This window comes from Macrobrachium nipponense, chromosome 19, assembly GCF_015104395.2.
Source record: "Macrobrachium nipponense isolate FS-2020 chromosome 19, ASM1510439v2, whole genome shotgun sequence".
NCBI lineage: Eukaryota > Metazoa > Arthropoda > Malacostraca > Decapoda > Palaemonidae > Macrobrachium > Macrobrachium nipponense.
The window spans coordinates 949,215-961,799 of record NC_061088.1 but is presented as its reverse complement, the minus strand read 5'-3'; the positions used below and the strand labels follow the sequence as shown (position 1 = coordinate 961,799).

Sequence of the window (12,585 nt, the reverse complement as noted above, 5' to 3'; positions counted from 1 at the left end):
CTCCTCTTTCACAAAACGAACCCCTGATAATTCCACCTTCCACCATTAACCTTTTCCACCACCTCCTCTTTCCCAACTGATCAAATTTCCTTTTCCAACTTAACCCCCACCCACCTCCTCTTTCAACCCCAACCTGATAATTTAAACCTTCCTACATTTACCCCAACCACCATCCTCTTGCCATAACTGATAATTTTAACTTCCACATTAACCCCCAAACCAACCGCCTCTTTCCCCAACCAACTGCCTTTAATTTAACCCTTTCCACATTTAAAAACCAACCACTCCTCTTCCATAACTGAACTAATTTAACTTCTAATTAACCCCAACCAAACCTCCTTCTTCCATAACCTCATTAATTTTCCTTCCACCCATTAATCCCCAAACCACCTCCTCTTTCCACAACTGGATAATTTTCCTTCCACATTTAACCCCAACCACCTCCCCCTTTATCCACAAACTGGATTAATTTTCCTTCCACATTTAAACCCCAACCACCTCCTCTTAACAACTGATAATTTAACTTTCCACATTAACCCCAACCACCTCCTTTTTCACCCAACTGAAATTTAACTTTCCACATTAACCCCAAACCACCTCCTCTTTCACAAACTTGAATTAATTTCCTAACCTTCCAACAATTTTACCAACCCAAACCACCTCCTCTTTCCAACTTGATTAACCATTCTAACCTTCCACAATTAACTCCCCAACCACCTCCTCTTTCACAACTATAATTTAACTTCCACATTAACCCCAACCACCTCCTCTTTCCACAAACTGATAATTTTTAACTTCCACATTAACCCCAACCACCTTTCCTTTCTTTCACAACTGAAATTTAATTTCACACATTAACCCCAACCACCTCCTCTTTCACAACTTGATTAAATTAAATTCCACATTAAACCCCCAAACCCACCTCCTCTTTTCACCAAAACGATTAATTTAACTTCCCCACATTAACTCCAACCAACCTCCTCTTTCACAACTGATAATTTAAACTTCCCACATTAACCGCCAACCACCTCCTCTTTCACAACTGATAATTTAACTTCCACATTAACTCCAACCACCTTCCCCTCCTTTCACAACTGATTAATTTAACTTCCTCATTAACCCCAACCAACTTCCTCTTTCACAACTGAATTTAAGTTACTTCCAAACAATTAACCCAATAACCACCTCCTCTTTCACAACTGATAATTAACTTCCACATTTAACCCCAACCACCTCCTCTTCCACCAACTGATAATTTTAATTTCCACATTTAACCCCCAACCACCTCCTCTTTCAACTGAATTAATTTACTGTCTAATTTCCTACATAACCCCAAACCACCTCCTCTTTCAACAACTTCTAATTTACTTTCATTACCCCATTCCCCCCAACCACCTCGTCTTCCACGAACTGATAATTTTTCCATTCCACATTAACCCCAACCACCCTCCATCCACTTCCCATAACTGATAATTTTACTTCCACCAATTACGCCCCAATCCACCTCCTCTTTCACAAACATGATAATTTCAACTTCCACCATTGACCCCCAACCACCTCCTCTTTCCATAACTGAATAATTTCCGTTTTCCTTCCACATTAAACCCCAACCCAACCCCTCCTCTTCCATAACTGATAATTTGTTTTACTTCCACATTACCCCCAACCAACCTCCACCCTTCCATAACTGATAATCGTTTTACTTCCCACAACCCAACCCCAACCACCTACCTCTTTCACCAAACTGATAATTTAAACTTCCTACATTAACCTCCCCAACCACCCTCCTATTTCACAACTGATAATTCAAACTTCCACATTAACCTCCACCACCTCCTCTTCCACAAACTGATAATTTTCCCTTCCCCAATTAACCCCAACCACCTCCTCTTTCACAAACTGATAATTTAACGTTCCACATTAACCCCAACCAACACCTCCTTTTTCACAAACTGATAATTTAACTTCTACATTAACCCCAACCCACCTCCTCTTTCCACAACTGATAATTTAACTTCTTCTACATTAACCCGCCCAACCACCTCCTCTTTCAAAACGGATAATTTTAACTTCCAAATTAACCCCAACCACCTCCTCTATTCCACGAAACTGATAATTTAAACTTCCAACATTAAACCCCAATCCACCTCCTCTTTCTCAACTGATTATTTCAACTTCCACATTAAACCCCAAGAACCACTTCCTATTTCACAAACTGATAATTTAACTTTCCACATTAACAACCCCAACCACCTTCCTCTTTTCTCAACTGATTAATTTACAACTTCCACATTTAACAACCCCAACCACCTCCGCTTTCACTAACTGATGAAATTTAACGTTCCACATTAACCCCAACCACTTCCTATTTTGCACAACTGATTAATTTAACTTCCACATTAAACCCCAACCACCTCGCCTCTTCCTCAAACTTGATTAATTTAACTTCTTCCACATTAAATCCCCAACCACCTCCCATCTTTCACAACTGATAATTTAACCTGTTCCACCTTACCCCAACCCCATAACCACCTCCTCTTTCACAAAACTGTAATTTAATTTAACTTCTACATTAACCCCAACCACCTCCCTCTATTCTCAAACTGATAATTTAACTTTCCTAACATTGAACCCCCAACCACCTCCCCCTCTTCCAAAACTGATCAATTTAAACTTCGCACCATTCAACCCCAACCACCTCACCTCTTTCACAACTGATAATTGAATTTAAAACTTCCACATTAACCCCAACCACTCCTTCCCTTTCACAACTGATAATTTAAACTTCCACAAATTAACCCCAACCACTTCCTCTTTCAACGACTGGATAAATTTAACTTCCAACCATTACCAACCCAACCCAACCCCACCCCTCCTTTCCATAAAACCTGATAATTCAGACTTCCACAGCAACCCCAACCACCAACCTCCTTTCCATAACCTGATAATTTTCCTTCCACATTAACCCCAACCAACACCATCCTCCTTCCACAACTGATAATTTTAACTTCCACAGTAACCCCAAACCACCTCCTCTTTCACAACTGATAATTTCAAACTTCCCAACATTAACCCCCAACCACCTCCTCTTTCACCAACTGATAATTTAAACTTACATACATTAACCCCAACCAACCACCTCCTCTTCCACAACTGATTAATTTAACTTTCCACATTGAAACCCCAACCGACCTCCTCAGTTCCACGAACTGATAATTTAAATTCACCCATTAACCCCAACCACCTCCTCTTTCACAACTGATAATCTTTAACTTCCACATTAACCCCAACCTACCATCCTCTTCCACAACTGATAATTTAACTTCCAACATTAACCCCAAACCAGCCTATCCCTTTCACAAACTGATGAATTTAAGCTTCCACCATAACCCCAAACCCCAACCACCTCCCTCTTTCACAACTGATAATTCAACCTTCCCACATTAAGCCCCAAACCACCTCCTCTTTTCACATAACTGAGAATTTAACGTTCCACATTAAACCCCAAACCACTCCTCTTCCACAACTTGCATATTTAACTTCCACATTAACCACAAAACCACCTCCTCTTTCGACAACTGATAATTTAAACTTCCCACATTAAGAACCCAACCACCTCCTCTTTGTTCCACAAACTGATGAATTTAACTTCCACACACCCAACCAACCTCCTATTCCACAAACTGATAATTTAACTTCCACCAATTAACCCCAACCACCTTCCTCTTCCACAACTGATAAATTTAACTTCCACCCCATTAACCCAACCACCTCTCTTTCACAACTGATAATTTCAACTTCCACATTAACCCCAACCCCAAAACCTCCTCCTTTCACAAAACTGATAATTTTAATTTAATTCTACATTAACCCCCCAACCTACCCTACTTTCACCCAACTGAAAAAAATTTTAAAAAAAAAAAACTTTAACCCCACCCATTAACCCCAACCAAACCACCTCCTTTGCCAATAACTTGATAATTTTTACTTCCACAGTTAACCACAACCCCAACCCCCATTCCTATTCCATAACTGATAATTTTACTTCCACATTAATCCCAACCACCTCCTCTTTCACAACTGATTAATTTAACTTCAACCAATTAACCTCCACCACCCCGTCGCTCCACCAACGAACTGAATTTAATTTCCTTCCACATTAACACCAAACCCCAACCACCTCCTCTTCGCCATAACATGATAATTTTACTTCCACATTAATCCCCAACCACCTCCTATTTCCATAACTGAGAATTTTAACTTCCACATTAACCCTCCCCAACCACCTCCTCTTCCATAACTGATAATTTTACTTCCACCAATTTAACCCCCAACCACCTCCTCTTCCATAACTGGAAATTTAAACTTGTTACACCAAGTTAACCCCAACCCCACCCACCTCCTCTTTCCTATAACTGATAATTTTTACTTTCCACCCATTAACCTCAACCCCCACCTCCTCTTCCAACAACTGATAATTTTCCTTCCCACATTAACCCCAACCACCATCCTCGTTCCATAAACTGCTAATTTTCCTTCCCACAACAACCCCAACCACCACCCTACTTCCATTCCAAACTGATTAATTTTACTTCCACATTAATCCCAACCACCTCCTCTTTCACAACTGATAATTCAACTTCCACATTAACCTCCACCACCTCCTCTTCCACTACTGATACCTCTATTTCCACTTCCACCCTAACCACCACCTCTTCTTCCACCCCCCCTTCCACTACTGAATCCTTAACTTTCACATCCACTCACAGCTCTAAGTCCTCCACCACAATACCCAGAACTGAGACGACCTCACCATCATCCACTGGAACCACTTCATCGTCATCCTTCACCGCACCCACACGTGAGTAACGAGTAACAAATACATATAGATAATAGTAAGAATGAACACTACCAATGATTATTATGATTAATAGTGTACAAAAATATTACTTGTAATTTTGGGGAACATCCTCCAAAAAAATGAAAAATCTTTACTCTTCTAGTAAAACAAAGTCACATCTGTTCTTTATGCAGGAAAGGAGATACTACAACAGATAAAGAAAGCACTGGATGTCATCAAAGCCTTACTACAATCCTTACTGGACGCTCTGGAAGGGCTACAATCTTTTCCCAGGAAGGAAACAGACGATAAGTTGGCTGCTTTATTAATAAAGATCTATGAGAAAAACGAACTGCTCTCGAGTCCAAAACTCCTGAATAAGCTGGATCAAATGGACTATGCACAGATCTGCAATGCCTCAATTGCAAAATGTCAAAAACTGCAAGAAATATTCAGCAAGATTGAAGAGGCTTTGCAAGAAATGGATAATGAAGACGGCTGGGGAGAGACCCAGCTCGATGGCTTGATACAGCTCAGCCAGGATCTCAACTCCACAATAGACGATGTTGTGAAGGATGAGACATTTATGACCCTTCATGTTAACAACAATGCGACGAAAGTGGTTTTTGAAAACTTGTTTGGTGTGAGTATAACTAATTTTCAACTTACTTTCTCACTTGGTTAGCAATCAGAATCATGGGTTGATTCTTTATAGGGTCAGATGGGTTTCAGAAACTCATTCACTACACTGTTAGATGGGTTTCTGTCACTCATTCGTGTACTTCAGTGATGGGTAACTTTCAGCCATTGCATTCATTGTCAGATGGCCTTCCAATTCATCCATTACAGTGTTTGATAACTTTCCAACCCATCTGTTGCTGTGTCAAATGACTTTCAATGACTCATCTATTACAGTCAGGTGGCTTTCAGAGACTCATCCATTACAATATCAGATGACTTTCAGATTCATCCATTACAATGTCAGATGACTTTCAGAGACTCATCCATGACAATATCAGATGACTTTCAGAGATTCATCCATTACAATATCAGATGACTTTCAGAAGACTCATCCATTACAATATCAGACGACTTTCAGACTCGTCCATTACAATATCAGATGACTTTCAGAAGACTCATTTTCCATTACATTATTTTCAGACGACTTTCAGACCAATTACCTTGTGGCTCACCTTACATATCATATGACTTTCAAGACTCATCCATTACAATATTTCAGATGACTTCAGAGACTCCGTATTACAAGTGTCCATTTGACTTTCAGACTCATCCATTACAATGTCAGATGACTTTCAGAGACTCATCCATGACAATAATTCAGATTGACTTTCAGAGATTGCATCCATTACAAGAATCAGAATGACTTTTCAGAAGACTCATCCATTACAATATCAGACGACTTTCAGACTCGTCCATTACAATATCAGATGACTTTCAGACTCATCCATTACAATATCAGATGACTTTCAGAGACTCATCCATTACAGTGTCATTTGACTTTCAGACTCATCCAATACAATATCAGATGACTTTCAGAGACTCGCCCATTACAATATCAGATGACATTCAGAGACTCATCCTTTACAATATCAGATGACTTTCAGAGACTCGTCCAGTAACATATTCAGATGACTTTCAGACTCGTCCATTACAATATTAGATGACTTTCAGACTCGTCCATTACAATAATCAGATGGACTTTCAGGAGAACTCGTCCATTACAGTGTCATTTGACTTTCAGACTCAGCCATTACAATATCAGATGACTTTCAGAGACTCGTCCATTACAGTGTCATTTGACTTTGACTCATCCATTACAATATCAGATGACTTTCAGAGACTCGTCCATTACAATATCAGATGACTTTCAGACTCGTCCATTACAATATCAGATGACTTTCAGACTCATCCATTACAATATCAGATGACTTTCAGAGACTCGTCCATTACAATATCACGAATGCCATTCAGAGACTCATTCCTCTAAAATACAGATGACTTTCAACTAAACATTACAATATCAGATGACTTTCAGAGACTCGTCCATTACAATATCAGATGACTTTCAGACTCGTCCATTACAATATCAGATGACTTTCAGACTCATCCATTACAATATCAGATGACTTTCAGAGACTCGTCCACTTACGGTGTCATTTGATTTTCAGGACTCAGCCATTACAATTACCAGATGACTTTCAGAGACTCGTTCCATTTACAATGTCATTGAACTTTGGACTCATCCATTACAATATCAGAGGACTTCAGAGACTCCATCCATTACAATATCAGATGACTTTCAGACTCATCCATAACAATATTCAGATGACTTCAGACTCATCCATTACCAATATCAGAATGACTTCAGAGACTCGTCCATTACAGTGTTTTCATTTGACTTTGACTCATCCATTACAATATCAGATGACTTTCAGAGACTCGTCCATTACAATATCAGATGACTTTCAGACTCGTCCATTACAATATCAGATGACTTTCAGACTCGTCCATTAAATTATCAGAATGACTTTCAGACTCACCATTACAATATCAGAGGACTTTCAGAGACTCGGTCCACCATTACGGTGTCATTTGACTTTTCAGACTCAGCCATTACCAATTACAGAATGACTTTCGAGACACGTCATTACAGGGTATTTCATTTGGGAACTTTGAACTCATCCATTACAAAATAATCAGATGACTCTTCAGACTCAGCCATTACAATTAATCACGAGACTTTCCGAGACTCGTCCATTTACAGTGTCTTTGACTTTGAATCATCCATTACAATATTCAGATGACTTCAGAGATCTTCCATTCAATATAGATGACTTTCAGACTCGTCCATTACAATATCAGATGACTTCAGACTCGTCCATTACAATATCAGATCGACTTCAGAGAACTTGTCCCATTACAATATCAGAGACTTTCAGGAGAGGGACTCTTCCATTACAAATATCAGATGACTTTCCAGACTCGTCCATTACAATATTCAGATGAGTTCAGATCATACATTACAATATCAGATGACTTTCAAGACTACGTCCATTACAATAATCAGATGACGTCAGAGACTCGTCATTACAGTGTCATGACTTGACTCATAATTACAATATCCAGATGACTTTCAGAGACTCGTCAATTACAAGATTCAGATGACTTTAGACTCGTCACTACAATATTTCAGATGACTTTCAGACTCGTCCATTACAATATCAGGATGACTTTCAGAGACCTCGTTCCATTACCAATATTCCAGATGACTTTCCGTGAGACTTTCGTCCAATACAATATTTCAGAGACTTTCAGACTAAGTCAATTACCAATATCAGATGACTTTCAGACTCATCCATTACAATATCAGATGACTTTCAGAGATTCATCCATTACAATATCAGATGACTTTCAGACTCGTCCATTACAATATCAGATGACTTTCAGACTCATCCATTACAATATCAGATGACTTTCAGAGACTCATCCATTACAGTGATCCATTTTCAGATCGCCATTACAATATCAGAGACTTTCAGACTCATCATTACAATATCAGATGACTTTCAGAGATCGTCCATTACATCAGATGACTTTCAGGAGACTCGTCCATTACAATCAGATGACTTTCAGAGACTCGTCCATTACAATATCAGATGACTTTCAGAGACTCGTCCATTACAATATCAGATGACTTTCAGAGACTCGTCCATTACAATATCAGATGACTTTCAGAGACTCGTCCATTACAATATCAGATGACTTTCAGAGACTCGTCCATTACAATATCATGGCTCAGATCGCAATTACAAATTCAGATGACTCAGAGTCACCATTACAATAATCAGATGACTTTCAGAGGACTCGTCCATTACAATAGATGACTTTCAGAGACTCGTCCATTACAATATCAGATGACTTTCAGAGACTCGTCCATTACAATATCATGACTTTCAGACTCGCCATTACAAATACAGATGACTTTCAGAGACTCGTCCATTTACAATATCAGAGACTTTCAGAGATCGCCCATACAATATCAGATGACTTTCAGAGACTCGTCCATTACAATATCAGATGACTTTCAGAGACTCGTCCATTACAATATCAGATGACTTTCAGAGACTCGTCCATTACAATATCAGATGACTTTCAGAGACTCGTCCATTACAATATCAGATGGCTTTCAGAGACTCGTCCATTACAATATCAGATGGCTTTCAGAGACTCGTCCATTACAATATCAGATGGCTTTCAGAGACTCGTCCATTACAATATCAGATGGCTTTCAGAGACTCATCCATTACTGTGCCAGATGATTTCTGGTGGATTTTGAAGTCTCCTCATCCTTTCATCAGTGTCCCAGGGACAAAACACGCTTCCGTTCAATTATGACATAGTCACCTGCAGAAAGGTTAAGTGCTCTGCAGGCTTGCCATTTCACAATATACATTTTAACCTTCATTGGTCCTGCTTTGGTACTTACTGGAAGGTTAAGTTAGTTACGTTGGGTCAGGAATGCTCAGCAGACTTACCCTTTCTTTCAGTAGTCTCCCATCACTCTGCTTTTTTTTTTTTTCTGCAATCCAACTAGACATTACCAAACGATCTCCTTTTTGGCCAACTGATATTTTTTGGAAAGATTCCAAGTGAAGACTAGCCTCCAACAAAGACTCCATTTCTTAACAGGAGATAAACAACGTAAGTAAAGCTATCGAGGACGCCATCCAGGATATTGTGGCCCAGGAAGAGGGGTCGCTTGTCTTCAAAGCTACCTTCGGCGCCCTAGGAGGACTCCTGTTGGCTCTCCTGGTCATAGCAGGCGTTGTTTTGACAGCCAAAATGAGAAGGACGAGACGAACCCGGGCACAGCCGTCGGCTGAGGTAAGAAGAGGTTGCTAATTAAGTTTTTTTTTTTTAAATTAAGGTTCATTTATAATGGCACGAGCATTTGCTCTTACTCTCAGCCACAAAAGCTACTGGGAGCATTAAAGAAGAGAGCAAGATAATATTTACCTTTTGACTGCAATGTGGAATGAATTCAGAGACTGTAATCATGAGTCACCTCCAGCACTTGAAAATGGGATTCCTGGAAACAAACTTTAGATTCTGACTAACAATAGAGGCACTTGAATATGAATTCAACGTTATATGTGACGATGCATTCAATCCATTTTAAGACTTCAAACATAAGGATTAAGGGCACGAAGAATTGTGGCAAAAAATTCATCAAACAACGAGTAAATAAGAAGGAATTTGTAATACTATCTCCGAGTAGAATCTTCAGTGTTTTTTCAGATAATTTATATAACGGAATTTGCTTTTCGTGACTTTAACTGCAGACTATAAATCCCATTATTATTATTAATTATTATTCAGAGGACGAACCCTACTCATATGGAACAAGCCCACCACAGGGGCCACTGATTTCAAACAAACCTGAGAAAGAGGGAAAAGAAACTAGAAAGAAACAAGCCTGAGAAACAGAGTGACCTGAAACTTTCCATCCAGTGCCCAAACAAACAAACAAACACAATCCTCTCCATGTCTTCCTGGTCTCAAACGAAAGCGAATATGCGTCAATAATCCCCTTCTTCGCAAGGGGTTACATTCCTACTAACTTAGAGTCCTTCCAATCAGTGGCGGATTTAAGCTGGGGTGGGGGGGGGGGGTGGACCTGGTCACGTGCCCGCCCCCCTTACATAATTTAATTTTGATATGTACCTATTGCACGTAAGTTAAATATTGATAGAAACACTGAAAATAAAATCGTATAATTTATTTTCTTTATGCATTTAATGCTTGCATTTGCCAAATCTATTTCACATGCTACTTCTTTGTAAGCTACAGCTGTTGGAAGCAATGTATCAATCTTCATAATCATAATCTCTCTCTCCCTCTCTCTTTCTCGGGACATACAATATTTATGTGCATATGATGTAATTAGATGTATATTTATATATATATATATATATATATATATATATATATATATATATATATATATATATATATGTTACTGTATGTGAGTACACGTTACATATATGTAAAAGATCCGAAGCGCAACCGCCCCCCCCCCCTCGCTATAAAAGATTTCTAGATCCGCCACTGCTTAAAATCCTCCTAACTTATAGAAGCCAAGCTTAAACGAGTTCCTAACCACTGTCTTTCTTTCTGAATCCGCCCCCAACCCCCTTCTCTCCCAGAGCGCCAACGACCACCCGGAATCGGGACCTGGTGGTGGGTACGACAACGCCGTCGTCCCCGCCTTCGGAAGCGCCACCACCGGAAGCAGCAGCAGCAGCAGCACGGGCAGGAGCATCGTCACGCCAAGCGTTGGGAGACGCGACAGCAGCAGGAGCAGCAGCAGCAGCAGCAGCAGCAGCAGCGCCTTCGTCTCCGAGAGTGAATGCTCAGATTTCTACTTCGTTTCGCCAATTCCCAGAGTCCAGCTGGGCCTCCTGGGCCGCAACGAAGGGCGCACGCACACCCCAGAAACCGTAGATAGCAGACTGATGGGGGATGTAGTCATCCCTAGAGTGCATGTTTAGTTTTACAGTTTCAGGGTTCTCGACAAATAATAGATTTCTTTTTATAAAAGTATACACATTAGTTTAACCAATGAGCTGATCAACAGCTCTCCTAGGGCTGGACCGAAGGATTTCCTTGTTTTTTCCTTTGTTGCGTAGCTACGAACCAATTAGTTACTCATCAGCATCGGGACCTACAGCTTATTGGAGGATCCGAACAACAATATATCGAGAAATTTCTAATCACCAGAAATAGATTTCTCTGGTTCCGCACTGGCAGCAGCGGGGAGCGAATTCGTGCTACCAAACTGATTGGCGGGCACGCAACCCGTTCGCCCAATGAGGAATTGATGTATTCTTTTTTAATAAATAAACAATGACAGCAGGTGTAGTTTAAAAATAAACTAATCCATGGGGGTCGAGCTTAACAATGGCGTAATCAAATACTCAAACAATGGTCTGAGTGATAGTGTACTGTAAATAAACAATCCCATTTCATGGGAGAAACTTGTTTCTTCTTACAGGGATTGCAATATTTGCAATGGAACTAAACCAAAATCTCATTTCGAGTCCTTTTGCTTTTTAATACCTTGGTAATGAACACTCACGTTGAACCTACATATCACTTGACACACCAGGATGGACAAATGTCGACCCTGTCTGTGGTTTTGTGAGCACAAGAAAATGTAACTTGCAGCTTTTGAAATTGTGCAATATTTCAACTGTCATTTGGTTCAAACAGCTGTTTAATTCTCTGTCACTCCATATATATGTACAAACACAGAACCTCTTTTATAAAGAGAACCCACTGAGAGATTGTAAACTTTTTCGAAATAAAAATGATCAGTTAAATGTCAACCTGTTCCACAAGATGTCCTGTTATTAATTGTATTCATGCGCCGAACAATTGTGCAGGTGATATATTATGTATGTAGTATGTATGTATATATGTATATTATATAATATATATATATATGTATGTATATATATATATATATATCTATATATTATTATATATATATACTATCTATATATCACTAGATGTCATACTATTTAAAAAGAGGCCTGTTATTAATTGTAGTGATAGACAGAACAGGTTATATATATATATATATATATATATATATATATATATATATATATATATATATATATCAACTGCACAGCTGTTGTGTGTATTAATACAGTTAATTA

At 39.3% G+C, this 12,585-nt stretch overlaps 1 protein-coding gene across 1 annotated transcript in view; it reads left to right on the top strand.

Moving 5' to 3' along the window:
• LOC135213430 (uncharacterized) overlaps positions 1-12,297 on the top strand; it is a 46,133-nt gene extending 33,836 nt beyond the window's left edge. Inside the window, exons 3-6 of the mRNA XM_064247388.1 lie at positions 4,770-4,861; positions 5,035-5,483; positions 9,551-9,745; positions 11,068-12,297. Coding sequence (XP_064103458.1) covers positions 5,232-5,483; positions 9,551-9,745; positions 11,068-11,412 — 792 coding nt within the window. The 5' untranslated portion in view covers positions 4,770-4,861; positions 5,035-5,231 and the 3' untranslated portion in view covers positions 11,413-12,297. The remainder of the gene's footprint in view (positions 1-4,769; positions 4,862-5,034; positions 5,484-9,550; positions 9,746-11,067) is intronic.
• The last annotated feature ends 288 nt before the right edge of the window (positions 12,298-12,585 follow it).